The 25,976-nt window shown below is 42.3% G+C and overlaps 1 protein-coding gene across 1 annotated transcript; it reads right to left on the bottom strand.

Annotated features, from left to right (window-relative positions):
* Positions 1–303: 303 nt before the first annotated feature.
* On the bottom strand, positions 304–24,448 carry LRWD1 (leucine rich repeats and WD repeat domain containing 1). The gene is made up of 15 exons (XM_033171660.1): positions 24,311–24,448; positions 22,809–23,043; positions 21,038–21,157; positions 18,650–18,802; positions 16,002–16,253; positions 13,466–13,786; positions 10,816–10,942; positions 8,717–8,826; positions 6,856–7,063; positions 5,905–5,977; positions 5,679–5,822; positions 4,366–4,463; positions 2,043–2,201; positions 1,021–1,145; positions 304–715 (listed from the first exon to the last, which is right to left on the bottom strand). The coding sequence occupies exons 1-15, from the start codon at positions 24,388–24,390 to the stop codon at positions 575–577; spliced, it is 2,346 nt and encodes a 781-aa protein (XP_033027551.1). The 5' UTR covers positions 24,391–24,448; the 3' UTR covers positions 304–574.
* Positions 24,449–25,976: the final 1,528 nt, after the last annotated feature.

Genomic DNA, 25,976 nt, shown 5'->3' with positions numbered 1-25,976 from the left:
GACATGAGATCCCATTGATTTATTTTATTTTTTAGCTAATAAATTATACTTAAGTTTTTCATCCAAGTTGCTTTGTTTAAAAAGATTGGTAAAGACCTGAAGGAGACAAAGGTAATATCATTTGTGTGCCAAGTTTCGCGAGTGTGAGGGGAAAGGGTTCTGCTCTAAGGTTAAGGACCTGAACCCTACCTGCAAAGAGACTACTGGAAGGCAAGAAGTACAAAACTTCGTTAAATTCTAAATAATCCTAACCACTATTTAAAACACTCCATCTACTCACACATATTTAAAAATAACTTCAGCTAGCTTTTATCAAGTTTTATTAAATACTGTCTTTCTATAAAACAAATACACTTTAAAACACCAATAAAAGTAAAAGTCACAGTTAAAGGATGTGGGTATTGGCCAGCACAGGCTTCGCTTCCAGCCAACCCTTCAGTTGATTTTCCTTGCATTAATTCACATGAAGTTTAAATCCCCACCCCCCACCCCCAACCTTGGTTATTTCCAGAACGGTCACAAATACTGCACTACTGAAATGTGGGCAAAAAAATGTGGGGCCACACCAGAACAGCTAGGCTTTCTTCCATATTGCGGCAATGTTTACGTCAGTGAGAGCAACCAGGTAAGTGAAGGTGGGGTCCGTGACTACATTGTTCACCAGGACATCTGTCAGCACCTCACCGTTTGCTTTCAATTCTGGCCACTTCAGGACCTAAATGGAAAAGATTGAGAGGGAAGAGATTACTGTCTCGTTTTATATACAATTCAAACTTGTTGCAGTACACTTTCTTCTAGAATGCAGTATAAAAACAACATTTTTATTAAATATTGCAAACCATTTTTCGTTCAATACAAAATTCTAGAGTTAAGAAAACTCTTTCAAAGGTGATTTACTGTATCTTTTAAAATGTATTTAACCTCTAGCCAGTAACATTTTTTAAATCAAATATACATTTGTACTTGTCCCATAATTGAACATCAGGACACAAACCCCAGAGAGTTAAATTGCCCCTGTACCTGTGAAGGCCCTATTCTCTTAACTGACGACTCTTCCTTTGTGGCACTCAGAGTGGACAAGTGGTTGCTGAGGTCATACATCCAGACACTTCCTTTCTCATCACCACAGAACACATACTCTTCTGCTGCAGGAGCAAAAGGGTCCAAATCAAATAAATCTTATGGTTTCAGTCAGAAGAACAGGGATGTAATTCAAAGATGCATGAGTACACCTGTAAGGTGGAGAAGTCAAAGCAGGCCAGATCTTGCCCAGCTCTGTCGCACTGGATACCCATTGCAGCCCAAACTCAGGCTAGAGGGTTGGGGAGGAGGTTGCTGTGGTTTGCCAGTTTGTTCTCCCTGACTGGGAACTAGGGGAGGAATTATAAGGCCTGCATCTAACACTGAGTCTTGAGAGAGATACAAGATGCTCTTCTGTGTACTGCCCACCCAGCTGCCCAACACACTCTCGTGACTAATGTATTTTTGACTGTGGTGGTAAAGGAATCCCAGATGATAATTATAGGAGACTTCAACATTGCTGCTGTTGGACCAGCTCAGGATTTCCTGGGTCCTACAACCACCGCAGGGCTGTCTCAGGTTGTCATCAGCCCAATGCACAGAGCAGGACACACCCTTGACGTGGCCTTTGCTCCAAGCATGGAAAAGGTTGATCAGGAAGTTGAGGGGGGGGCATTCCTCTATTATACTGCTGTCATAGTCACACCACTTCCTGGCAAAGTTTGGATTCGCAGCCCCTGCCCAGCATTGCTATCAATGCTCACTTTCAACTGGGCACTAGTGAGGCTGTAGCTACACAACCTCCCTCCATGTGGGCTTATCTGGTGCTGTCCTGCTTTTTGAGATGGAAGCCAAGTGGCCAGCATGTCATACTTCATGAAATACAATGCCTGAGAGATATGAGAGGGCAGTGCCAGCCACCCAGCACCTCTAGATGCTCAGAGCTGCCAGGGGCCTAAGTGGCAGAAGGCACCAGCAACACTGGTGAAAAGGGCAGGGTCAGCAGTATGGGAGACACTTACTCGGACACGTGCTGAGGGTGAGGTAAGGCAGATCTGTTGAGGACCACTCCAGTTCGGCCAGGATGATGGCTTGCACTGTTCTGCGACCCCCCTTCCCTTGCTTGAACGAGCGGCTCCAGCTCCAGAGGTTTATGGACCCTGTCTTAGAACTCTTGGTAACTGCAGAGGACAGAAAAGAAACAGGCCTTGCTAGGTAGTGTGCCTGCTGCCAGAACACTGCATCTTCCTATGAAATTAGCTTTTATCAGTTAAGATACTAATTTTCACATAATTGGTTCTGGAGGGGCTGTAGCTCAGTGGTAGAGCACTTGCTTTGTATGCAGAAGGAATCTCTTTCCTGGCATCTCTAAGTAGGGCTGGGAGAGACTCTATGAAATCCTGGAGAGCAGCTACTGCCAGTTACTGTAGATGGACCAGTGGTCTGACTCAGTACAAGGTAGCTTCCTATGTTCCTATGGCCTGACAGAAGGTGATGGTTAATAATGGCAAAACAAAATGTACTTTCTGGTAATGTGCCAAAGATAGCCAAATGAAGTCCCAACCTTAAAGTGAAGCTGAGGGACCCAATACTGCACCTGATTCAATCATACATAGTAACTTGCAGTGCAGTTGCATACCAACATCTCTACCCAGAAGTAGGTTCCACAGAATTAAATAGGACTTACTCCATCTACGTGTGCACATTTAGGACTGGTTTCATATGACTTAAGAGAGGAGCTTGCCATACGTGGAGTGCAGAATACTTGCTGTTCTATAAGAATCACCTAGGAGGAGGAGCTATGTGGAAGACTTGGGGCCTTTCAATAAAGGATAACAGGTTCACAAAGCATAAACCCTGAAATGAGGAACGAAAGAGGTTTCCATTCTCTGTAGAGAAGTCTTCAAAGTGCAACATTCTCTTTATCTCTTATGACTTGGCAAGCATGGAAATGGGAGGGAGTCAATGCTGTACCCTGGCACTGAAGGTCATCAGCTTTGACCAAATAGTTTGTAAACTTTTCTAACCCATCTTCTCTGGCCTTTAGTCTACTTTTATCCCTTTCTCTAAAAGTGTGCATTAGCCCAAAGGGATTTTTGAGTCTACTTATTGCCAATTTGTCTAGAAAATGTTTCTTGTTCTTTTGGTTTTTTTTAAAATCCATTTTATTAAAGATGTTTCTAAGTGCAGAAGAAGAAAGCAAGCTGGGGAAGTATGCCAAAGGCTTGCATCTTGTGGGACTAAAACATCTCAACAAACATTGTCCCACTTCACACAACACTACGCAAGACCCTGCCTAAGTGTGAACGAGGGAGTGCGAGTGGATGGGAGAAATTTAAGAGCGGTTTCTAGACTGAAGGTATTCCTCCCAGACACCCAGAAGAAAATGATGCAGGCTTTAAGTGAAAAGGCAGGCCTTTATTGAAATACAAATGCGCATAGGGGCAACCTCAAAAAGAAAGAGGCTGCGAAGAATCACATCCACAGCAATCTTCCATATACACTTCCAGGTTACACACATGATTTCAGTTCACCAATCAAAGGATCACAGCAATCTTAGCAGTTGTAACCCAATGTTATAATCACTCAAAATCACTTAACTCTTCAGATCAGCTCTTATCATAATATCAAGTGATTATATATGATCATTTTAAAATGTCTTTTATAATTAAGACTTTCACTAGTTTTTCTATACATTAAATGCTTCCCAATATCCTTTATCATCTTTCTACAAAACAATTCAAGATTGATGGCCACCATAGGTTTTAACAGCTTATTATTTTCAGTGTTCCGGAATGGACATTCACTACATACAGTACCAAAAAGCAACTAGTTCTGTATTGTAAAAAGTAGACAGGCACAGCCCTTCTTCAGTTTAGCTAGGCCATAAGCTCAAAAGAAAATGGAATCATCAAAATGATACAGTTCTTTGAAAGTATTATGTTCTCCATCATAATAAAAAGGAAAACTGCAGCTGCTTTCCTTCCCCCACTGGCCTTGCTGCTGCTGCACTATCCAAAAGTAAGCCACAGTTTGACTTATTGTTACATGGTTTGCTTAACTCCAGGCAAACAAAAATAGTGAGCCAAGAACAAACCTTGGCTACAGTTCATAGTTTGTATGGACAGAGACAAACTACAAGCCTGGATTCAAACATGTGGCTTAGTTCAAGGTTGTGCAGCAGCTGGCAAAGCAGCCACAATTTTTCCTCTTGAGTAACCACACACTTGCTCATTCACACATAGCCATGTTTGGCTTAGTGTTACATGTGAACCAGGCCACTGAAACAATGTCACCTTACACATGCAGTCACAGTAGGTGCTAAACTGAATGCAAATTTCTTACCCACAATGTCTTCATTCAAAAAGGCCAGACCATCCACTCGATGGGAAGCTGTTTCATTCCCCTCATCATCTGGGAACTGGAATTCTACTTCATAAGGTCTGAAACATTGGGAAGAGCAAGATCACTTTTTTTAAAAAGTATTTTGCAAGCACCATAACTCTACAATTAAAGAGTAACTTATGTCTTCAGTTTTCAGCGATTTTTAATGCATGAATAAAAGTAAGTTTGTGGTTCTCATAGCAGAGGAGCAAGTTTTGAAAAACCACAGCAATTATATTGCAAGCATCTATGGGTGTGTGACCTCAGAATGCCAGAACATGTGCTTTGCATGCAGAACAATCCAGACAGATGAGGTAGGTAGGCAGATGATGGAAAAGCCATCTGCCTTAGACCCTGGAAAGTACAACCTGTCAGAACAGCCCAGTCCTAAAGCAACGTAGACCACCAGGCATCTTTCTATGTTTTGATGAACTTATGGTCTACAACTGGATTTAATACTAGGAGACCTTGGTTCAAAATCCCTCATCAACCATAAATCTCAGTGCTCAATGTAATGACAGGGCAGAGAAAAAGGTGTGAATCGTCAGAAGTTATAGAAGAAATAAAGAATTATTTACAGCACTTTCTCCAGTTTTTGAAAAGAAACAAATTGGAACTCCTAGCCTGGAGTATATATGTTACCTATTCTCTATTTTCTCTCACTATATTAACTACCTTCTTTCTTTCTTTGCTTATGGCATCTCCATGTACTGAAGTCAGCAAAAACTTTGAAAAGGGCAGTTTGACCCATTGGACAAAAAAGTACCATTTGTTTTAGGAGAACAAACTGGTGGACAATAGCGAGTTACGTACACTTCTTTTAAAGAGTTACCAACAACAGCCGCACCAAGACCTGTGCCCCCTGATTCATGGCAATAAATTACAAAACTATCTCCAGCGTCAAGGTGGAAGTTGCATCCATCGTTTAGGGTGGTTGGATCTGATAATAGCACCCTAAGCCTATTTGCATATAGATATAATTATGCAAGTGTGCCACCTCTGTTTTCTGATTGGGTGCAGTTAAGTAAGTTGCCTGTTATGGAATTATGCCAGCGCTATACTCAATTTTCTAGATTATCACTATCTATCAAAAATGTCATGAGAATCAACTGAGGCCCTAGAGAACCCCTGCCCAGCAAGGAAAGCTAAACTAAATATATAATCTTTGTAAAATTATCATAATTGGTCTAGCAGTATGAAATGTGCTTACATGGTATAATTACCACTCTCCTCCACCTTCCCTGCCCTGGTAACACCAGGCATGAATTACTCACCTGTTTTTCTGCTGCTTTTCATCCAGTCTAATGTCCCAAGCAAAGCAACCTTGCTCACAGCCAGCCACCAGGTATCGGTCTGGGCAAGAGGGCACGAGGGCGATGCGTAGGGGTGTGGCAATGGTCTCTAGCACCATCAGATGTCTGGCAAAGGAAGCACATTTTAGTTCCCACCTTCCATTCACAGTTCACCACTTTTTGCTAACTTTGGTTATGGTGTCATTACCTTTCCTTGAAATTATAATCAGAATCTGGAACTCCAATGTCCCACATGCAAATTTTCTTGTCATAGGAAGCAGCTGGGAGAAAGAAGAGAGAATATGCATCCTGGTGAGGATAGAGGCAGTGTTCAAAATAATCCACTACCCAAAACATGCCCTTCATCCCAAATGAACCCAGGGTAACAATGTGAATACAACCACACTGAGCGGAGGAATGAGAGTCCTGGGAGGGGCATGGACCCAAGGTGGCTTTGAGGCAGAAGGAGGAGAGAGTGCGGGGAAAAACACCTCAGTGGTTAAACATTAGAATATTGCTGACCTTCCCCACTTAAGAGTTAAGAAATTAAGAAATGTTGTAACATCCTGCATCTTAAAAGTGTATGTCATAAACAGGGCATGGGAAGGCATATTAAGCCACTGCCTTGCTGAAGTTAGTGCCTACATGAAGTTTCACTTGGAAGTTTCCCTTTTCCTTTTGCATTGGACTTCCAACAAGAGAAGGTAGACTTCACCTTTTACCTATTCACATGGATCTGACTTCCTGCACTGCGCCCACTCCAGCCCTCATCTGGTGACAGTGCTTCAGCTGGGCAGCAACAGAGTTTCCATCCCACTTCAAGTAATGGACTTAAAACAGCCATGGCTGCATTCAAGATTGCAAATGTAGATGGTTTAGAGATAAATGATTACCGCATGTTCAGCACCTGCTAATTGCATGTCTAATTGAATTCAAATTAATTAGATCAAGCAGACACCTATGGAATCAGCATAATTTTATCAGCCATAGGTGAACTTGAAAGATACTGCTTTCATGGCTGCAAAATTCTGGCTTTAGATTTGTAATAAATTAATGGTCCTACCTATGGAACAGACAAAGACAGCATTATTTTGCATTGCCTCAGGGAAAAAAGGCCTTTTGGGAAGGGGTGACTGAGTGAACCTGGAGGGAGACTTACTGAAAAGATGCGTCTCAGAAGTTGGACTGAAGCAGGCAGTAGCAATGGGTTTCTTGTGTGCCTTGATCTCTCCATAGCAGTAATCAGCGGTCACATGAATTAATTTCACAATTCCTCGTCTCCCAGCAGCAGCCAGAACATTGTGCCTTTTCTTTCGCCCATCACTAGTGACCATAGTCAGAGTTGTCCATGCAACAGTGAAAAACTCCTGGAAGAGGAAAATGTGTCATCAGTAAAGCAAGCTGTGAGGCAGAGGCACTACAAAAGGTGTATAAACACTTTGGTCCCACACAGTCCCTTGGCATACACACAAAATGTCCTACTTTAGGTACAAAACTGCTCAAAGCTCCTCTGTGCCTTTGCAATGAAAAGCAGGGTATAACATCATATTTTTTTAAATAAAGCTTGATTGTCATTTTGTTATGAGAGGAGAAGCACAAGTTACTTAGAGACATTTCACAAAAAGGGGCAACAATGAAACATAGTAAATCAGGAAAGGGGGAGGGGGAAACCAGGATATAGCAAAAATATGCAAAACAATACATAAAGGTAAAGGTACCCCTGACCATTAGGTCCAGTCACGGACGACTCTGGGGTTGCGGCACTCATCTCACTCTATAGGCCAAGGGAGCCAGCGTTTGTCTGCAGACAGCTTCCGGGTCATGTGGCCAGCATGACAAAGCCGCTTCTGGCGAACCAGAGCAGCGCACGGAAACGCCGTTTACCTTCCCGCCGGAGAGGTACTTATTTATCTACTTGATGTGCTTTTGTACTGCTAGGTGGATAGGAGCTGGGACCGAGCAACAAGAGCTCACCCCGTCGCGGGGATTCGAACCGCCGACCTTCTGATCGGTAAGCCCTAGGCTCTGTGGGTTAGACCACAGCACCACCCGCGTCCCAAAACATAAATAGAATGTACAGGGAGAGGAATAAGAAAGTTAATCTTCTACAAAGCCTGTCAACACAGTAACCTGGGAAATTGGAGGTTTGGTGGGTTTTGCTCAGTTCGCAAAGGCTTAGCAAACCAGGAACCTGGAAAAACAGTTTAGCCAAAAAAAGAAAGAAAAAAAGGCTAGACCCTATCTCTTAGTCAGGGGAGATTCAGCAGAGCAAAAGGGCAGTTAGCCCTGCAGATGTGGGGAGTTTATCATCAATCCACAACTGCCAACTCTATTCTTCAAAGGCTGACAGATAAAAGACCATCCAACTACAAGCTGTAATACTCCCCTTTCTAGGCATCAGAGTGTATCTATTTGTGCTTGGCAAGCCTTCTTTTGTGCATTTGGAAGGTCAAACCTGGTTTTGTTCACAGTTTGGTGCTGTGACTGAATGTTGTCAGTGAAAGGAAAATTAAACAACAGTACGAAAGGGATTGCAACATCTCATAATTTTAAGAAATGAGTCTTGGAATTGGTGCTGCTGCTACAGCAACAGCTAATGCATGCTAAAACATCTAATTATATATTTAGTAGCAATGCAGAATTCTCAACTTCCATTCCCACCCCTTGTTATGAAGTTCTTCTGGTCACAGAGATGAAAATGAGTTGGCAGTTTTTGATAAAATATTTAGTAACCTGAGTTCTGAAGGGAAATATCTGGGGAGGAAAGGCAGGAAAGATCCTACTCATCGCTCTCATGTGCTCGCTTTGTCCTTTTGATTCCAGTAACACAATTTCTGCTTGCAGAATACAATGTGTTTGGAAACACAGAATTCAACGCAGCACCTGGGTTTTAAGTCACCATCTCCACTTCCTATCAGGAGACATTCTTGCATAAAGAAAGCCATCAGCCAATACCCCCCCCCCCAAAAAAAACCCAAACCTGGCATTCATGCTCAAGCAAGACATTCTTGTTTCCCTACCTCCCCAGTCACTTTGTACTTTTTCAAGACAATGCCCGTCTCACAGTCCACCAAACAGACAGAGTCTCCACCACAGGTAGCTGCTGTTCTGGATGAACTCACCACAGGATCTGAAAAAAACAACCCGTAATTGTAACTCTCGTGTTCCCATTTGACCTGACATTTAGCTCCTGGAGCTATGGGGAAGCTGTGGAAATACTTTTTATGTGGGTATAGCCCATTAACACAGTACTTCTAATGTGCCAAGTGCTGTGCTTTGATCTCACTGACAGCCAATTACAAATGGGCAACTGAGGCCAATAGTAACTATACACAACCTACTGTGGACCACAGTGTCCACACTTACATACCAACTTAAAACTTCTCAGGGAAAGCACCATCTTTTATTTATATAAAACATAGCATCATTTTCCTTGACCAATGATTTTAGATGCTCTACATAACTAGAAACTTAAAACACTATCTAGAACAATACAGCAAAATCTCAGTGCTTTCTTCAGACAAAACTGTTGTGCTCCCTGGAGTATAGGGCTTACACTCACTTATCCCTAATGCACAGATCTTCCTCCCTGAGCATGTCTGAGGTGCCAGCTTTCTCCTTTCCTTCAAGTCCTTCATCAAAACTCATCCTGGCCTTGATTTCATTCCTTATTCCACAAGACAACCAAGCTTTAATCGTGTGTTAACTGATTTTGTGGCATGTCCTCTGAACACCCTTTCAGAGGTTTGTGCTTTCTCCACCCCGAAGCAAGGTGTGGCTTTCGTTGTTTCAGTCTGATGCAGTACAAGGCAGATGTTTTATGTTGTAAGCTGCCCTGAGAACTCCATGTTACAGGATGGCTTACTTATTAAGTAAGTAATAAATCTTACCCTCTTAAGGCGCCTTCAAGCAATGTGCACACAATGTGAAAATGGCAAAGTGACTTTACCAAATCAAATAGCAGTGTGTAAACTGGGCCTTAAGAAATTACAAGGCTAGATCTAACCAATAAATTATCCCTCTTAAATTGCAATCGCATTGTGGACAGCAACTTCTGCCTATATAAAATTGGTATAACTAGCCTGCACACTTGAAATAGAAATACATGATCCACTGGAATGATAAAATGGGTAAAACATGAGGACAGGGCCTGCTAAAAGAATCAGAATCAGAGAGGAGGAACCTCTGTCATTAGCGATGGGGGCTGGGGGAGGGCATCTCTCACCATTACAATACAAATCACAATACACTGTGGGAGTCTCCTATAGACCACCAAGCCAGACTAAAGACTTGGGTGATGCTTTTGTAGAGCATTTACCAAACATTCAAAAAGGAAAGACATAATAGTCATGGGAACATCCCTCAATTGCCTTGCTGACAATTTTATTTTCCAAAAGAAGTAACAAGGGGATCAACTATCTTGGACCTGATCCTGATCCTTACTAACAGGGGGAAAACTGGTAGAAAGTAGTGGGAACCTTGGGAGGAAGTGTTCGTGTCCTCTTGGGATTCATTATACAGAAAATTGAGTGTAGTCAGGTATGCACTTTGAAAGAAAGCCATTTTCAAAAGGCTTAAGAACTACTGGGTGCGATCCCATGGTCAGAAATACTCAGAGAGAAGGAAACGAGAGTTTCTTAAAGGTGAGATATTGATAGCACAATCACAAACAATTCCAACAAGAAAGAAAAGCGGGAGGCACGAGTGTGGCTGAATAAGGAACTTTCTAGTGAGCTGAGATTTGAAAGAGGCATTTCTAAGAAATAGAAGGAGCAAATCATGAAGGAAGAGTATAAATGAGTATCCAAAACTTGCAGGGAACAGGTCAAGCAGGCTAATGCTCAGGACGAACTTTCGGACGGCAAGAGCTGTCCAACAGCGGAATGTATTACCTCGGAAGGTGGCAGACTCTCCTTCATTTGAAGTTCTTAAATAGAGGTTGATGGCCATCTGTCAGCAATTCTTTAGCTGTGATTTCTATATTGGAGTGTGATGGGGCTAGATGATCTCAGGGTTCCTTTCCAACTCTACAACCCTATGAAATCCTTGAAACTATTAACATAATGCCTTCTCTGGTATTTTACTTTTAGGTCTGCCAAGGCCGCTCAGCCATGCTTACCTTTTCTCGTCCCACAATCCAGCGGTGGCTCAAAGACACAGGCCCATAACTGGGTCTTAAAGTCGTCCCTGTTGTTGCCTTTACTGTGACACTGTAGAAAATGGACAGGCTCCAGGCTGATTGTCTCCTATAAGAAAGCAGGGCACTGTAAATGTAAGCTCAATGCCAATGGCACAAAAGGCATAGCCTTCATTTTAAAAGGAGAGAACTTGTGAGTTTTCTGAGCAGAAATTGAATGCTGTAGTCAGGCACAGAGACCCATGTTCAAAACCCCATTTTGTGTTGAAGCTCTTTGTGGGTGGTCCTAGGACAAGCTACTATTCTCACAGCCTAACCGGCCTGGGGAATGTATGCATATGCATTAAATCTGATGCCCTTCCAGAACCAGGCAAAGACAGTTTTATTTGTCCAGACTATTTTAAGCTTTCTGTAGTGCTGTTTTAGGGACGTGGATGGTGCTGTGGTCTAAACCACAGCCTAGGGCTTGCTGATCAGAAGGTTGGCGGTTTGAATCCCCACGATGGGGTGAGCTCCCATTGCTTGGTCCCTGCTCCTGCCAACCTAGCAGTTCGAAAGCATGTCAAAGTGCAAGTAGATAAATAGGCAGGAAGGTAAACGGCATTTCTGTGCACTGCTCTGGTTCGCCAGAAGTGGCTTAGTCATGCTGGCCACATGAGCCAGAAGCTGTACGCCAGCTCCCTCAGCCAGTAAAGCGAGATGAGCACCGCAACCCCAGAGTCGTCCGTGACTGCACCTAACGTTCAGGGGTCCCTTTACCTTTAGTGCTGTTTTAAACTGGCTGGTGGCTGCTCCATTTCCAACTTGCATAGCATATATGAGCTGTTCTGAGGGGCTTTTGCCTGAAGTGGAACAAAAAGCTTCTAAGAAGAAACAGTAGGCACACTGTTGCCTGCTCTTAGTCCATCAGATAGGAAAGTTATCAAACTAGTAAGGTGGCAGAACATTGGGATGTTAAAATAGTTGTGACCCAGACCCTCACTCCGTGCTTCCAATGCATGCGCAGGATACCATGTGCTTCAGAGCACACCAACTGAGGGAAATAGAGAGGGATGTCGTTGATTTAGCAGCACTCCCTATCCTTCCCACCCCTTCAATCAAGTGACTGGTACAGTGGTACCTCTAGTTACGAACTTAATTTGTTCTGGAGGTCCGTTCTTAACCTGAAACTGTTCTTAACTAGAGGCGTGCTTTCGCTAATGCGGCTTCTTGCTGCCACTGTGCTGCCAGTACACGATTTCCGTTCTCATCCTGGGGCAAAGTTCTCAACTCGAGGTAACTTATCCAGGTTAGCGGAGTTTGTAACCTGAAGCATTCGTAACCTGAAGCGTTTGTAACTTGAGGTACCACTGTAATGGAAGAGCTGATCATGTCTATCATCTTTTGTTGGATGCACAGTCTGCTGAGACTAGAAGTCACAGTGTTCTAATCTGTTGAAGGGTTAAGATCTATAAAAGGGCATGTAGTAAACCAGGGGTAGGCAGACTCCAGGCTTAGCAGACCTACTTGTTTTTGTTTTTACTAGAACCCCAAGATCTACAAGCCTGAGCTAGGTACCCCCAAAAATGGAATTAAAACTCAGGCTGCCTCTGAGCGCATTCTGAATCTAAGAATTTGCTTTCACTACCAGAACTAACTGAACCCACAGTCCTTTTGCATAAAAGGAAACTGCTGGTTAACTTTCCTAATTTAAACAGCCTAACCTAGGTGAAAAACTATGGCAGACCAACACGGCTACCCACCTGTAACTGGAACTAAGGTGCTACTGGAAAGAATTTCCTATTTTGTTTCAACTATGGCAGACCAACACGGCTACCCACCTGTAACTGGAACTAAGGTGCTACTGGAAAGAATTTCCTATTTTATTTCGACTATGGCAGACCAACACGGCTACCCACCTGTAACTGGAACTAGGTGAAAAAAGTAGTTTTGCTGCTGATATTGTTAAACAATTGGAAGTCACAAACCTTTTCTGGTATGCCACAAGCAAAATGTGATCTATCTTCTGTCCAACCCTGAAATTAACAGTATAGCATTTCCCCTGCATTTCCCCCAGGAAATTCCTATTAACGTATAGAAATATGCGCATGAACCTTAGAATTCCCTGCACACAAAAAATGAGCATGGCAGAAAGAACAGTATAGAACCCTTCTCCCAAACATGTAGTTTACTAGGTGCAGGGAATTTTTTTTGTACAGTGAAACACGCAGTTCTGTGTTTTCTCACTTGCAATTTGAAGTCATACGGCTCACCCCAGTAAAAACAAGCCTGAGAGGATAAATACAAACTTGTTAATTTTGTACTTTTGATTAATATATATGCACTGGATGTCACATATCAGTTATTTTTCAAGATTTGAAAAGTGTATTTGTTTTACCATGGGAAAAACAATGTTTATCCTGATTCAAGTCTGCTTTGTAACTCAAAACATGTCAGGATATTGATAATCTCCTCCAATCAATCAAAATAATCAGTTTTGATGTTTCTCTATATGTTTTTGTTGGTACAGGGCTCCTTGTTTTCTTGTATTCATTGCTTTTTGCAAGCCTACAAACTCATTATAAAATTTCCAGTTTTAGGAAGGTTGCCCTCTTGCCCCAGCAAGCCCTACATTAGAAGACTCTCCTGATACCTCGCCTTCCAAGTCTTTGATTGGAGTGCTACAAACATCTTTTGCATCCTCCTCTCTGTGCTCCTCTTTCTGCTGACTGGACCTTTTGTGGCTGTGTGCTTTTGGAAGACGCCCTCCATTCCGATGGGCCCCTTCAGAATCCTGAGTGTCCTGGGATTCCTTGGTCTGTGGGCGAGATGCTTTTGCCCTCTCATCCTGCAAGCGGCTGGGCTTCTTGGGGCTGGGAGAGGCTTCCTCATTGGAACTGCTGCGAGAATGGGATCTCTTGCTTGCTCCTCCTTTGGAATGAGCCCCTTTTCTTTTGCTGGGGGTTACTGTGCCCTATTAAAACAAAACACAGAAGCTCGCTCATTCATTCTCACAACAAAACTCAAAAGCTGTGCTATCATTTCACAGTGGCTTGCTCAGCATAGTGACAACTTTCACTTCAATCTACAATGTCCCACAATCCAATAACATTTCTGTTGTTTTTTCTGAAACACAGGACAAAATCCACTGGGGATCTTCCTATTTAAATTAATGTGATGTGTTGACAGCATTTCAGATTTTCCCGTCTCCACAAGCCTTGTCCTACGTACTGGGGTGGGAGGGTGGCACTGAGATACACAATGACAAAAGATAGTGGCACCCCACAACCTCTCACCAACAGCTGCGCTCCCTACAACCCTTTCCCCACTTCAGGCATAGAAAGAACAATGCTGCCTAAAGTGGCCAGTCACTGCTGGAATGCAGCATGCTTTCTGAATTAGGGAGTGACTACAGGAGGGATGCATAAAAAAGGGAGGACAAAGTATGCCTCCACGCAATTTGTATTGGGTTAATGTGTATTATGGTGGACAAGGTCAAAGACTAATTTCTGTGGCTGAAATTCCCAACTTTCTCCCTCTATATGGTAATGAATGTGGGCCCAGGTGATAAGGAGGAAGCTAGGTTCTTATTACAGAAGTCTGACTATCTTATTAAGTTCATCACAGCCAAACTTTAATGCTTCAGTTTATGAAATGTATGACAAAATATCAGGCTGCTAGTCCATCTAGTCCAGTTCTGTTAACTTTCTTAGCAGCTGTTCAAGGTCTCAGGCAGATCTCTGTCATTCTTGCTTCCTGATGACCCTACCAGGGATTGCCCCAGAGTCCTCCTGCATGCAAAGCATATGCTCTGGCCATTAGGAAGTCATGTCATAATTGTGGGATAACCTGCCTCATCTAACCAACATGCTTAATTCTAATGGTATAGACTGTAAACTGTCCTGTGAGACTTAGCTAGGTTACTCCTACTCACTTTGGAAGGTAATCAAGCCTATTGTTGTATCTCAGTCTACCTGAGAAGCTCAGCATGTACAAAGAGGTTTGAGCTGGCTGTTCCAAGCTCAAACCGTGTGGCTCTAACAAGCCTCTCTTGAGTTCCTTTACCAATAATTTAGGTAATTTTCCCACTGTAAGTAAACCAAGTTTTACTGCCTGTGTAAGTTTTCTACATGTTACATGGAAAAGCACATGACCCTGACCTTTGGAGAGTTTGTAAGTAAACCATTTTTAACTTTCAAACGTGGTCTCTTGGAAGTTTTGGAAGGAACTCACAAAAGCATATTTCAAAGGTCTAACAGCCTATATCTCCATGGCTTGGCTTGGCTGAATATTTTGTGATTTTAAATCTCTGCTGGGATTCTCTCACCAAAGAGTACTTGCCCCAAACTTGGATCTTGGCATCCAGGAATTCTCCTTTTTATATACCCATTTTTTCCTTGTCAGCAACAATACTGAATCAGGCTATTGGTCATCTAACTTCGTATTGTCTACACCAGGCACAGCCAACAGGTGATCACGATCTACTGGTAGATCACGGGGTGTTCCTGGTAGATCTCTGGTCCCTCAGGGATCTCCTTCCCCCCAAAATAAAAAAGAACAAAAGAAGCTCAACCTCTCTGGCTTCCTAACAAAAGTAACTTTGCCTTTCCAAAAAAAAAGCTCAGCAACTTTTGGTTCCTAGCAAAAAAAAGTGGACCATCAGATTAAGGTCAATTATTTGACTGCAGATTCTGGACCCTCAACTGTGTATTTTATATACCAGTAATCGACTTTTTATTATGTTGTGTGCATATCACAATGCTGATTCAGTTTCATTCATTCATATATTCAGTTCCATTCATTCATTTGCTTCCTAAAAAAAACCCTCAACAACTTTGATCCATCAAACGACCATGGATAGATCACTGCCAGTTTTTATACTGTGAGTATAAAAGATTGCAGTCTACTGGGAGGTGGACATCCCTGGTCTACACTGACTATCAGTGGCTCTCCAGGATTGCAAGCGGCCCTACCTGGAGATGCCAAGAACTAAACCTGCATGCAAAGCCAATGCTCTGACTGATCAATGTCCTTTTTCTGCATTGAACTATTACCTTTCCCCAACTGGCTTGTGAGAGTAGCCAGTAACTTCCAAAGACAAGAGCTAGAAAGATGTTAACTGACACCTACTGGGGGAAGCATATTAATTTGACTGAGGTGGTCAGGGTATTCGCTTGCCAAATTCTGACCTTGGTAGCAACCTTATTTTCAGTATCTGAAGCATTTTCCATAATTTCTTCTGTTTCTTCTGTTTCTTTTTCTTCTTCTTTTTCTTCTTCCTCCTCCTCTTCTTTCTCCTCCTCTTCTTCCTCTTTCTCCTCCTCCTCCTCCTCCTCTTCTTCCTCTTCCCCCTCTTCCGCAACCGATTCTCCCACTTTAGAAGCAGCCTTGTCTTCCTGATTTAACAGTGAAGTCAAGAATTCATCTGCAATCATTTTCACCTAATAGAAAAAGATAATGGAGAATGGTCAAATTTTAATAACAAGATAGATGCAGAAAGGAAGCAGTTTATAATACCTGTAAGAGGGATCAACAACTCTGCATTTCTTCAGAGGACTTAAAAGACAGGCACTTCCGGTCTGCTGCGGAGGGAGTGGCGGCGCGTTCCGTGTTGTCCGAGTAAAGGATGACACGGTCCTGGCTGTCAGGGCTTCGGGGGTGAGCACCAGGGCTAGGCGCTCCCCCCCCCCCGAAAAACCCTCACGGACAAGTGAGGAAGTGGTCTGGCAGTATGCATTTGCAGTCCTTGTACCCCCAATCAGTTTTATGACTCTAAACTGGCTCTATCCTTTTAATTAGATCAACATATAGGGCCACATTATCACAACTTGTCCAGATGCTTTTATGTCTCGTGTATGTTTTTAGGTTAATAAAGTATCATTGACTTAAGGGTCTGGAGAGAGAAGGGTTAAGCGCCCCCCACATCAACTTCAAGAAAGCCTCTGTGGGAAGTTACCTCCTAGTTTCAAAATCTTTTAAGGAGAATTCAAATGCAAAGTGGCAAAGAACTTTTCAAGAAGACTTCCAACCATTTGGGGAAACAGGAAGGGTCAGACAGGGTAGAAATACTCAACACAGAAAAATAATGAGGTGTCATTCACTTCACTGGTCTGGTAGCATTTTGAAATCCACAGCTTCTGCATGCAAAGCTATTTAAACATGGTACCTGTAAGACTACAAAGGAACTATAAAGACTATAAAACTGATATTTAATTTTACTGTTTACTATCCTATTCTAATGGATAATTGAATATTGCTTTATTTGATATAAGTTGTTTATGTTAAAGTTATTATTACTTTTTTGTATTGGATCAGATTGCTATTACGTGTGTGATCTTTGTTGTCTATTCTGTTGTTTCTCCAGCTTGTAAACCGCATTGTGTTTAGTAATATAGAAAGGTGGCATACAAATTAAAAGTGAAATGAAATGAAATGAAAAAAGCTCAATTTCCACACACACCCCTTCAAGAATGCCAATCATGCTTAAGAAGATACAAGTGTGTGCTGGCTAGTATAATCACTGGCCGTCAAAGTGAAAACGAGGCAAGCTGCATGATCTTTCTTTTAAGAGGTTAAGAGCATAAGACCCTTGCTGGAGAAGACCAAAGGCCCGTCTAGTTCACCATCCTCTTCTCATTGTGGCCAACCAGATCCTTATAGGAAACCCTCAAGTAAGACTTGAGGACAAGAGTGCATTCCTCATTTCTGCTCCCTAGCAACTGGTATTCAGGGGCATGCAACCTCCAACACTGGAAATAACACACAGTCATCGTGGCTAGTGAAAAAATTATAGCCTCATCCTCCATGAATTTTTCTAACCGCCTTTTAGAGCCATCCAAGTAGGGGGCCATTACTAATAATTATGATAGTAAATTCCAGAGTTTAACTATACATCATGTGAGGAACTGCTTCCTTCTGTCTGTCCTGAATCTTTCAAGTTCAGTGGTTAACCCCAGGTTCTAGCATTATAAAAAAGGGAGGAAAATTTCTCTTTATTCACTTTCTTCACTCTATGCTCCTCTATCATGTCTACTCTTGCTTGCTTTTTAGAAAAAAACCCAAAAGGCTGCAAAGGCTAAAAATCTCTTTGGGTGAAGCTGTGTGCAGGCACATTCTCAAGTCACATGGAACTCTTATCTAAGATAGACTGTGAATGCTCCATATGTAAAAAGTCCTTATCTTGCTGTGCTAGGCATAATATAAACAATAAAAATAGCTATTTCTCAACTGTAGAGAATGCACGGCTTTATGCCTCAAATCCCAAATCAATTTACTTGAAAGTCATTAGTTTCCATTTCTGTCAGTAGAACATTTTTGAAAATAACAAGATCATAAGGCATGCACATGCCTACTTTATTTCAATAAGTTTAGGCATACCTAACACTACAAAGGATATTGCAGCTGAAACCTAATACCCTTTATGAATACCACTCAGTACTACTGCATTTTTAGCAATCTAACAGATCAGCAACGTCAACTTTTAAATAAGGAATTTTACAGGGAAGTCCTATTGCCATGTTCAGGAAGGCAAAATGTAGAGAAGTCGGTCTGAGGTTCTTGATTTTCTGTTACGGTAATTTCACAAGTCAATCCATCAATCCTTGGTTGAAAGGCCTCTTGGCAAAGCATGCAGATTTTTACCCTCTTGCCTAGGCAAATTTCAGAGTCACTGAGCTGTTGTTTTGGGCCAACTGATTCCGCCCCCTGCCCCCAATTTATATTTTGACAATTTATCTGCATAGCTGCAGCTGCCATCAATATTCTATGTTAGGTACCAGATGATGCATGAAGACCTAATATACAAAGGGCAGCAGAGAATGAATGGGGGTGAATTTACCCGCCATCGGGTGAAGCCGCTGAGTGAGCTGGGTCCATATGCTACATGGGCTTGTGCAGACTTGATGAATTTTTTCCTGACTGATTTCAACTGCTCTGGGGACGGAGTTTTGGGCAGCTGCTTCCGGAAGGTTTTCCCCCAGTGAGAAGTGACCTAAACAAAGAGAGAAGCGTATTAAACTTACATATAAAATAATAATATACAGAATATCCTAGTTTTCCTTTGAATGTATTAACCTGCCCAGGTGTTGAGATTTTTAGGCTCAGACCTTGTTCCAGGTGCTCCATCAGGTGAGATGGACAGCAACTGAAAACTCATACCAAGTAAAATGGGGAGGTTTGGTGATAGTTTTCAATCTGTAAATTACTTTCTGTTTTATGGGCAGATTTCTCCTGTTCTGTTATTATTTTTATTCTAATACATGGCATTTTTAACTACTTGTCTGTTCTTCACAAACATGAGAGCTAGTGATACAAACTGCAATCTGTTGTCCACCCAATGGTCAAATTGACAGGTAAATGAAAGCTGAAATGGGCGCTTGCTAAAAGCAGGTGCTCAAGTGTCTCCTTCACTATTAGTCCAGTTTGGCTGCAGGTCTAGAATATGCCAAAGTGAACTTAAGGCTATGTGAATAAACCAGAGGTTAATAGAAAAGGCAACACTGAACAATAAAGATAGTTATTTCCAGTCTAGATGGAGTCAGTAAAAAAAAATTACTTAATCTTCTTGTAAGAAGATAAATTATTTGATTATAGTGATGTTAAATGTTGAAACACATCTATTGATAGAAAAACATATTAAATTATAAAATGTAAACATTACTTCATGTCAATAGCAGTTAGTGAAAGTTAAGTGAAGCAGAAATAACAGGAAGATATATAAGGCTGTGCACCCAGAAAAGGGACAGGGTGCAGCAGAACAAAAGAGGTAAGGACAATGTTCCTCACCTGACTGGACTCTAGAGCAGGGGTGGCCAACTCCCAAGAGACTGTGATCTACTCACAGAGTTAAAGACTGGCAGTGATGTACCCCTTTTGGAGGCTTCAGGTCAAAGTTGTTGAGTTTTTTTAGGGAAAAGGGAAGCCTGTTTCTTGGGTGTTCAGGTCAAACTTGTTGAGCTTCTTTTAGGGAGGAGGGAAGGCCCATGGGGGGGGTGAAGGACCAAAATGTTGAGCATTTTTTAAGGGAGCCAAAGTTGTTCAGCTTCTTTGGGGGGAGCCAGTGATCTACCACAGACGTCCAGTGATCTATCGGTAGATCACGATCTACCTGTTGGACGTGCCTGCTCTAGAGCAGCTGAGGTAAAACTCTGAGATTAAAACTAAGCTCATTTTTAAAAAAATTTATTTGCTTGCTGTGCCATTATCCTCATGCTAAGTTTTAATCATACCTGTCCTATGTTTAAAGGGAAAAAAATAGATGCCACACAAAAACTCTGTTGAACCCATGGGAGTTGGTGTATCCACCCGCTCAAAGATAATTCACTATGTAAACCTACTTATTGGAGGCATCTGCAACAGTCAGCAGTCAAAGCTGTAGAAGTTACTACATTTATATCCAAATGCCTGCAGACAGACAGGTCATGCATCCACAGCAGTGACCAGAAAAGAAATGCCTGCTGGGAGGAGCGCAGAGAGAAGAAACACTATGCTGCATCTGTAAAAGCGAAACTGGGTGCCTTCATCTGCCCCAGCTGCAATAAAACAGGTTTCTCCCACATTGGTTTCTACAGCCACAGCAGGCACTGTAACTCTCTAGCGGTTTGACTACCCTGGATGGCACACTCTTCCATTGTCTCTAGAGACAGGTGGATGCCAACATTTATATCCAACCTTTATTTTACTAGGCGCACAGGATGGCTGCCTTCCACCCACTGTATCATCACAACCCTGTAAGGTACGTAAGGCTAAGAGAGTATGCCTGGCTCATGCTGAGTGGGGATTAGAAGCTGGGTCTCCTGGTCCTAGGCTAACCCTGCTATGAAGGCAGCATCCCCTTTGTTTGGATCAGTTCCTCTTACATTTATGAAGATCCCCAAAATGTGCCTATTTCAGACCTTATCTATTTGGTTAAGATCTTATTGCCATTGTATTTTCTTACCCATTTCTTCCTTCCTTTATTACATGCAGTGCTTTTTTCTGGGGGACACACAGGGGTATGCATACCCTAAACATTTTGTGAATCTAAATTTGGCCTCATTGAGGGGCAGTATTTCAATATGAGTAGGAAAATGAGAGTACCCCTAAACATTTTTTCAGGAAAAAAGCACTGATTACATGTATTGATTTTATTTAAGGTTGTAATTCCATCAATGCTAATTCTATTATTTATACCGTACAGCTTTTTAAATATATATATAATGTGCAGTTTAACCATCACATAGCTTACCCTACTGGTCAGCTCTCGACTATTGACAACTCTCACATGGCTGGCCAGCTTGGTGATATCCTTGCCATTCAGTTGTCGGAGATTTTGCAGAAGAAACATGACCTTATAGTCATCACTGGGCTGTGGGGCAGGCAAGAAAAGAAAGCAGCCTTACAAGATGCCCTTTAAGTAAATCTCGCCAACTGTATTCCAAACCAAGCATTTCATATACACTATGTATGGCCCAGGGCCGGCCACTGAGGAGCCAAGGTGAGGCAACCACACTGGACGGCAGGATCCACAGGGGCAGATTTGGCCTCCAAGGAATGCATTGCCCATTGCTGCTGTAGCTGCCATGGTGGCACTAATGGCTGTGGAGAATTCATTGAAAGCCAAATCTGCCTTCTCCTTGGCAGCCCCCACCCCTCATGGTGCCTCTACAGCAGCTTGATTCAAAGTGGGCCTCTTCCCTCCCCCCCCCCCCCCCGCATGGAAGCCTTTGTTTCCCACTACAGTTGTTGAGTAAGGTTGATTTGATTGTTCCCCTTGTTTCTGATGTAGATCTTTTTTCCATCCTCGTTCCCGATCTTCACTCACCCCTGCTTCCCTGATGGTGGGAGGGCTGTGCCATTTTTTGTGGTTGGCCTCAGGTGCCAAAATGTTTTGGGTTGGCCCTGGTATGGCCCACCTACTGTGACAACTAACAGAGTTAGCCAGCAATTGAGATTTTAGATTTTAAAGCATTCCTTTAAAAAAATTGATAACATTTAAGTAACATTTGGCTGTTGAGTGTCAAAGAAACAAACGTTTAAAGAAGAAAAATGCCTGTAATTCTTGTGAATCCACAAAAGGTAATTAACTGGTCAAGTCAACATATTTCAGTTTCTCTAAAGTCCATCCAGCAGTAATAGCTACCGTGTTTCTCCTAAAATAAGACACCGTCTTATATTTTTTTCCGCTCAACAAAACACAGTATGGCTTATTTTCAGGGGATGTCTTATTTTAACCGCGTCTCATCGGTACGCTGCATAGCCACACCTCTCCAGGCTGTTTTAATGGGAGGTACCATGTCACTATGGCTTATTTTCGGGGTATGGCTTATTTTTGGGGAACGGCTTATATTTCGCAAATGCATAGAAATCCTGCTATGGCTTATTTTATGGCTATGTCTTATTTTAGGAGAAACAGGGTAACTCACAACAGTAACAAAAATGAATTTTTATCTTGCAGGGTCTAGCAAAGGCTGATCCAAGGGCCGCTTGAGGTCCTCGTGAACATTTGAGCCACCTGCCTCCTAGCTGCCTTTCCAAAGCTGGAAAAGCACTAACTAGGCTTTGGGTGTGGTCTGCGGGTTCCATGTCGTAGTACTCTTGTGGCCCACTTGGTATGAAAAGTTGGGTCGCCCTTTTCCAGCAGATCTTGCATTCAGGATAAACTTGGACCATGTTACAGATCCACCTCTTATCTTTCATTGGGTATAACCCCAAGAAACAATGAAATACCTGAACAGGTGTGAGAGTTGATTGACACATTGGCAGTCCCACTCACACACACCCCAATGAGGCATGAAAAAAATGGCATATATTTAATCTCTATTGCTCAAAGAGCTAGAAACTTGACTTTTAAAAGGGGGAGGGGGAGGAAGAACACAGCTTCTCACAGGGGCATTGCATCCCCTTTCACCACCTGAGACAAGGCAAGAATATTATCATCACCATCAGAGCTCTTCAGGTTTAAGCTGGAAGCCCAACAAGCCTTAGAAACCCTGATAATTGTAAAACACTGTACTTACTGTCAGGTATACATTGTTCACATAGGTTAGCTCCTCCAGCTGTGGAAACTGCTTCAGGGATGTCACGTCTTCCAGGTTGTTGTTGTCACAGTTTAGGATACGGAGGTTTGGCAAACTGAGATTGTCAGGGAGCCTCTCTAGCAAGTTGTCAGAGAGGTCGAGTTCTTGGAGGTGGCGGAGATGAGAAAATAACTGTGGTTCCAAGTCTTCTGTTGTTATCTGCAACTTGGACAAGCTGAAGAAGAAAAAGGTTCTGCACACTACTGACCCCCATGCCATCAAACATTTTGCAATGCTTTATGGTAAGTATAAAGTGGAATGTTGAGATAATTATATATTTATTCACAGCAGCAAAAAAGTCAACAGCCACTTGCTGGGGAAACAGAAAGTACTTCCATTTCTGTTACGATTGGTTTTATAGATAGACAGATGGATAGATAGATAGATAGATAGTTATAATGCTTAAACTTACATATTATATCTGCACAAATGAAATGACAACCTACTTGTAAAGAAACTGATTTTTGGAATTACAAATTTAGTGAGAACATCCATACCTGTACATTGTTTATGATGGTGTAATGAATGAATCTCTTTCATATTACCTTAAATTTATTAATGACTGAAGCGGGGAGGAAGAAATCCCAACAGTATAGACTGTTGGAAAAATCTCTGCTCTCCAGCAGAGGTTAATTTGTTAAATTAGTGGTTAACTTTGCAAGTAGGCTCAGCAAAGCACAGCTCCCCTGCCCCACAATTTTCAGCACCAAGATTCAACCCAGAAGATCTAAAATAGTATGTGGAGTTTTCAAAACAATACAAGCAAAAACTATATTTCAGCAATGGTAGCTAATGAACAGTAAAGGCCAGAAATAGTTTGTGAAGTAATCAAGATCTTAGTGGGGAAACCCTACCCTACAACCTAAAAAGGATAAAGTAGTGATCTGGGAACTTGAGTCTGTAAGTATGATAGTTAAGGAGAACCTCTCATATTTGGGGGTGGGGACAACAACGTGAGGGGTAACTACCTTAATGCCCTATTTGTGAGCTTCTTGGTGCCATCAAACTGGCTACTGCTGGAAACAGGATGCTGGACTAGATGGGAGGGCAGGGCTCTTGTTCAGGAACTCTTACAGATCACAGCACCAATCTTAATTGGAAACTTTGGTTTTTTTAATTATAAAATGCTTCCTGGATTGTACCTGCCCCATTTGAAAATGCATCTTAAGGACTATAACCAAGCAGAAAAAGGGCTCCATCCTCATTGGCTGAGAAAAATGATTCCATCCTCATTGGTAAATAAATATTTACCAATATTTATTGGTAGAATGCATTGCTTGGAAATGCATGCTCAGTTTTACATTTCTGTGATTTGGGGCATTTAATTTAATGCCCTGATTTTTCTGTGGAAGTAATGTTACAATCGCTTAAGCAACTCAAATTACTAAGATCTAACTGCACCAATTATCTTTCTTCTTTTATAAACGTATGACTGCACTTACTTCAGAATCTTGATTTTTCGCAGCCTTGTAGATTTAGGCACTGCCCTTTCCAACAGAAGTTCTGTGGTAATTTTGGACATTTTTAATATTTTCTGGTTTTCTGCAAACCCAAAAATCTTTGATGTCTTCCTGAAAACTTCCTGGTGGGAAAAAGAGAGAAAGAATGTGTCAGTGCCCAGCGGGGTGGTGGAAGGGCTCTGCGAGGCAGACGGCTCCCAACACCACCTGAGCAGCAGGGAGACATCCTGCGGGAGCGACAGGCAGGAAGAGAGCTCCATGGGGAAGGGGCTGTGGGATGCTCCAGATCCCCAACACTGACCAAGCGGCTCAGGGGAGGAGGGGGCAACAGCAGTTCCGTTGCATAGTGGGGTTAAACGCAGGGATGAGAGGAGGAGACTTGGGGTGCCCAAGTTCTTTTGTTGGGGGCGCTCTCGAAAAGCGCCACTTCCGGGATCTGTTAGTGACTAAGACGGTCATGGACTTTTGAGCTCTGCAATGTATATAGTTGTATAATAAAGCCTGTAAATAAGAGGATCCGGAGTCAAGACTCTTTACTCGTGAGAAGCCACTACAGAAACCTCACAGAGAGCACAATCCTAATCCAGTAGCAATAAACTGTGTTGCCAAACAGAAACAAAGTAATCTGCAGTTGGAACCAAAGGTTGGGGTTTTTAGACAACCATCTGTCTGTGAGAAAGAAAAGTAGAATTCTGTATTACCAAATCTCTTGCATTCAATTGCAAGCTGGAGACATCAACTCCACAGAAGCCTACAAGTGGGTTCTGTTGTGTACATAATACGTTATTACAGCTGCTTTGTGTTCAAAATAAAAAACTAATTAACTTGAATTATACTAAGCAGGAAACAATCTTTGTATAAATATGAACATACAGTCAAGTTAATGACTGCTTTTGTATCTATCTGCCTCAGATTTATCTCTAAGACCTTTCATCCTGTACCCGGAAACTGTCCTTCAGGGACTTAGAAACTGTATGCTAATTTTGGGGGTTCTTTAACTGTGAAAAGTTGAGATTTACAGAGAATAAATTTAAACAGTATTCATAACAGTAATAGACCCTGAAGCATCCCAGAACATCCAGGGCAAGTATACAGCCTAATTCCTGCACCTGGGACTGACCCATTCATAGGATCTACATCTTACTAGGGCTCAGTTTATTAGCGTTTATTGAACCCATAATTGCATGCAGGCACTGGTTTAGGACATGCAATTCCTGATTCAGATGCTCCAGAGAAATACAGCTGGGTGTCATCAACATCCTAGTTACACTTTGTTCCAAAACTCCTAATGACACTCCCCAGCTGCTTCAGATATATATATATTCAACAGCGTTGGGGGGGGGGGAAATCCTGCCCTAAAGCAGCTGTCAAGGGGCAGAGGCACATTTGCCCAGTACTAACCTCTGGAACCAAACCAGTATTGAGGAGTGAAACCACTGCAAAACATTGTCCCCAACTCACAGGAGACCATGGTCAAGCATAGCAGAGGATGCTAAGGAATAAAGGGATCCTACAAGGTTGTACTCCCCCTTGTCCTTCTCCCAATAAAAGTCATCTATCAGGGAAACCAAAGGAGATAATATCCTAAAACTAGGCAAGTCAGGCTAGAATGGGCCAAGATTTCACTCTCATCGAAGTGTGTCTGCAG

Source organism: Lacerta agilis, chromosome 15 (genome assembly GCF_009819535.1).
Source record: "Lacerta agilis isolate rLacAgi1 chromosome 15, rLacAgi1.pri, whole genome shotgun sequence".
In the NCBI taxonomy this organism is placed as follows: Eukaryota; Metazoa; Chordata; class Lepidosauria; order Squamata; family Lacertidae; genus Lacerta; species Lacerta agilis.
This window is presented reverse-complemented; position numbering and strand designations above follow the sequence as displayed.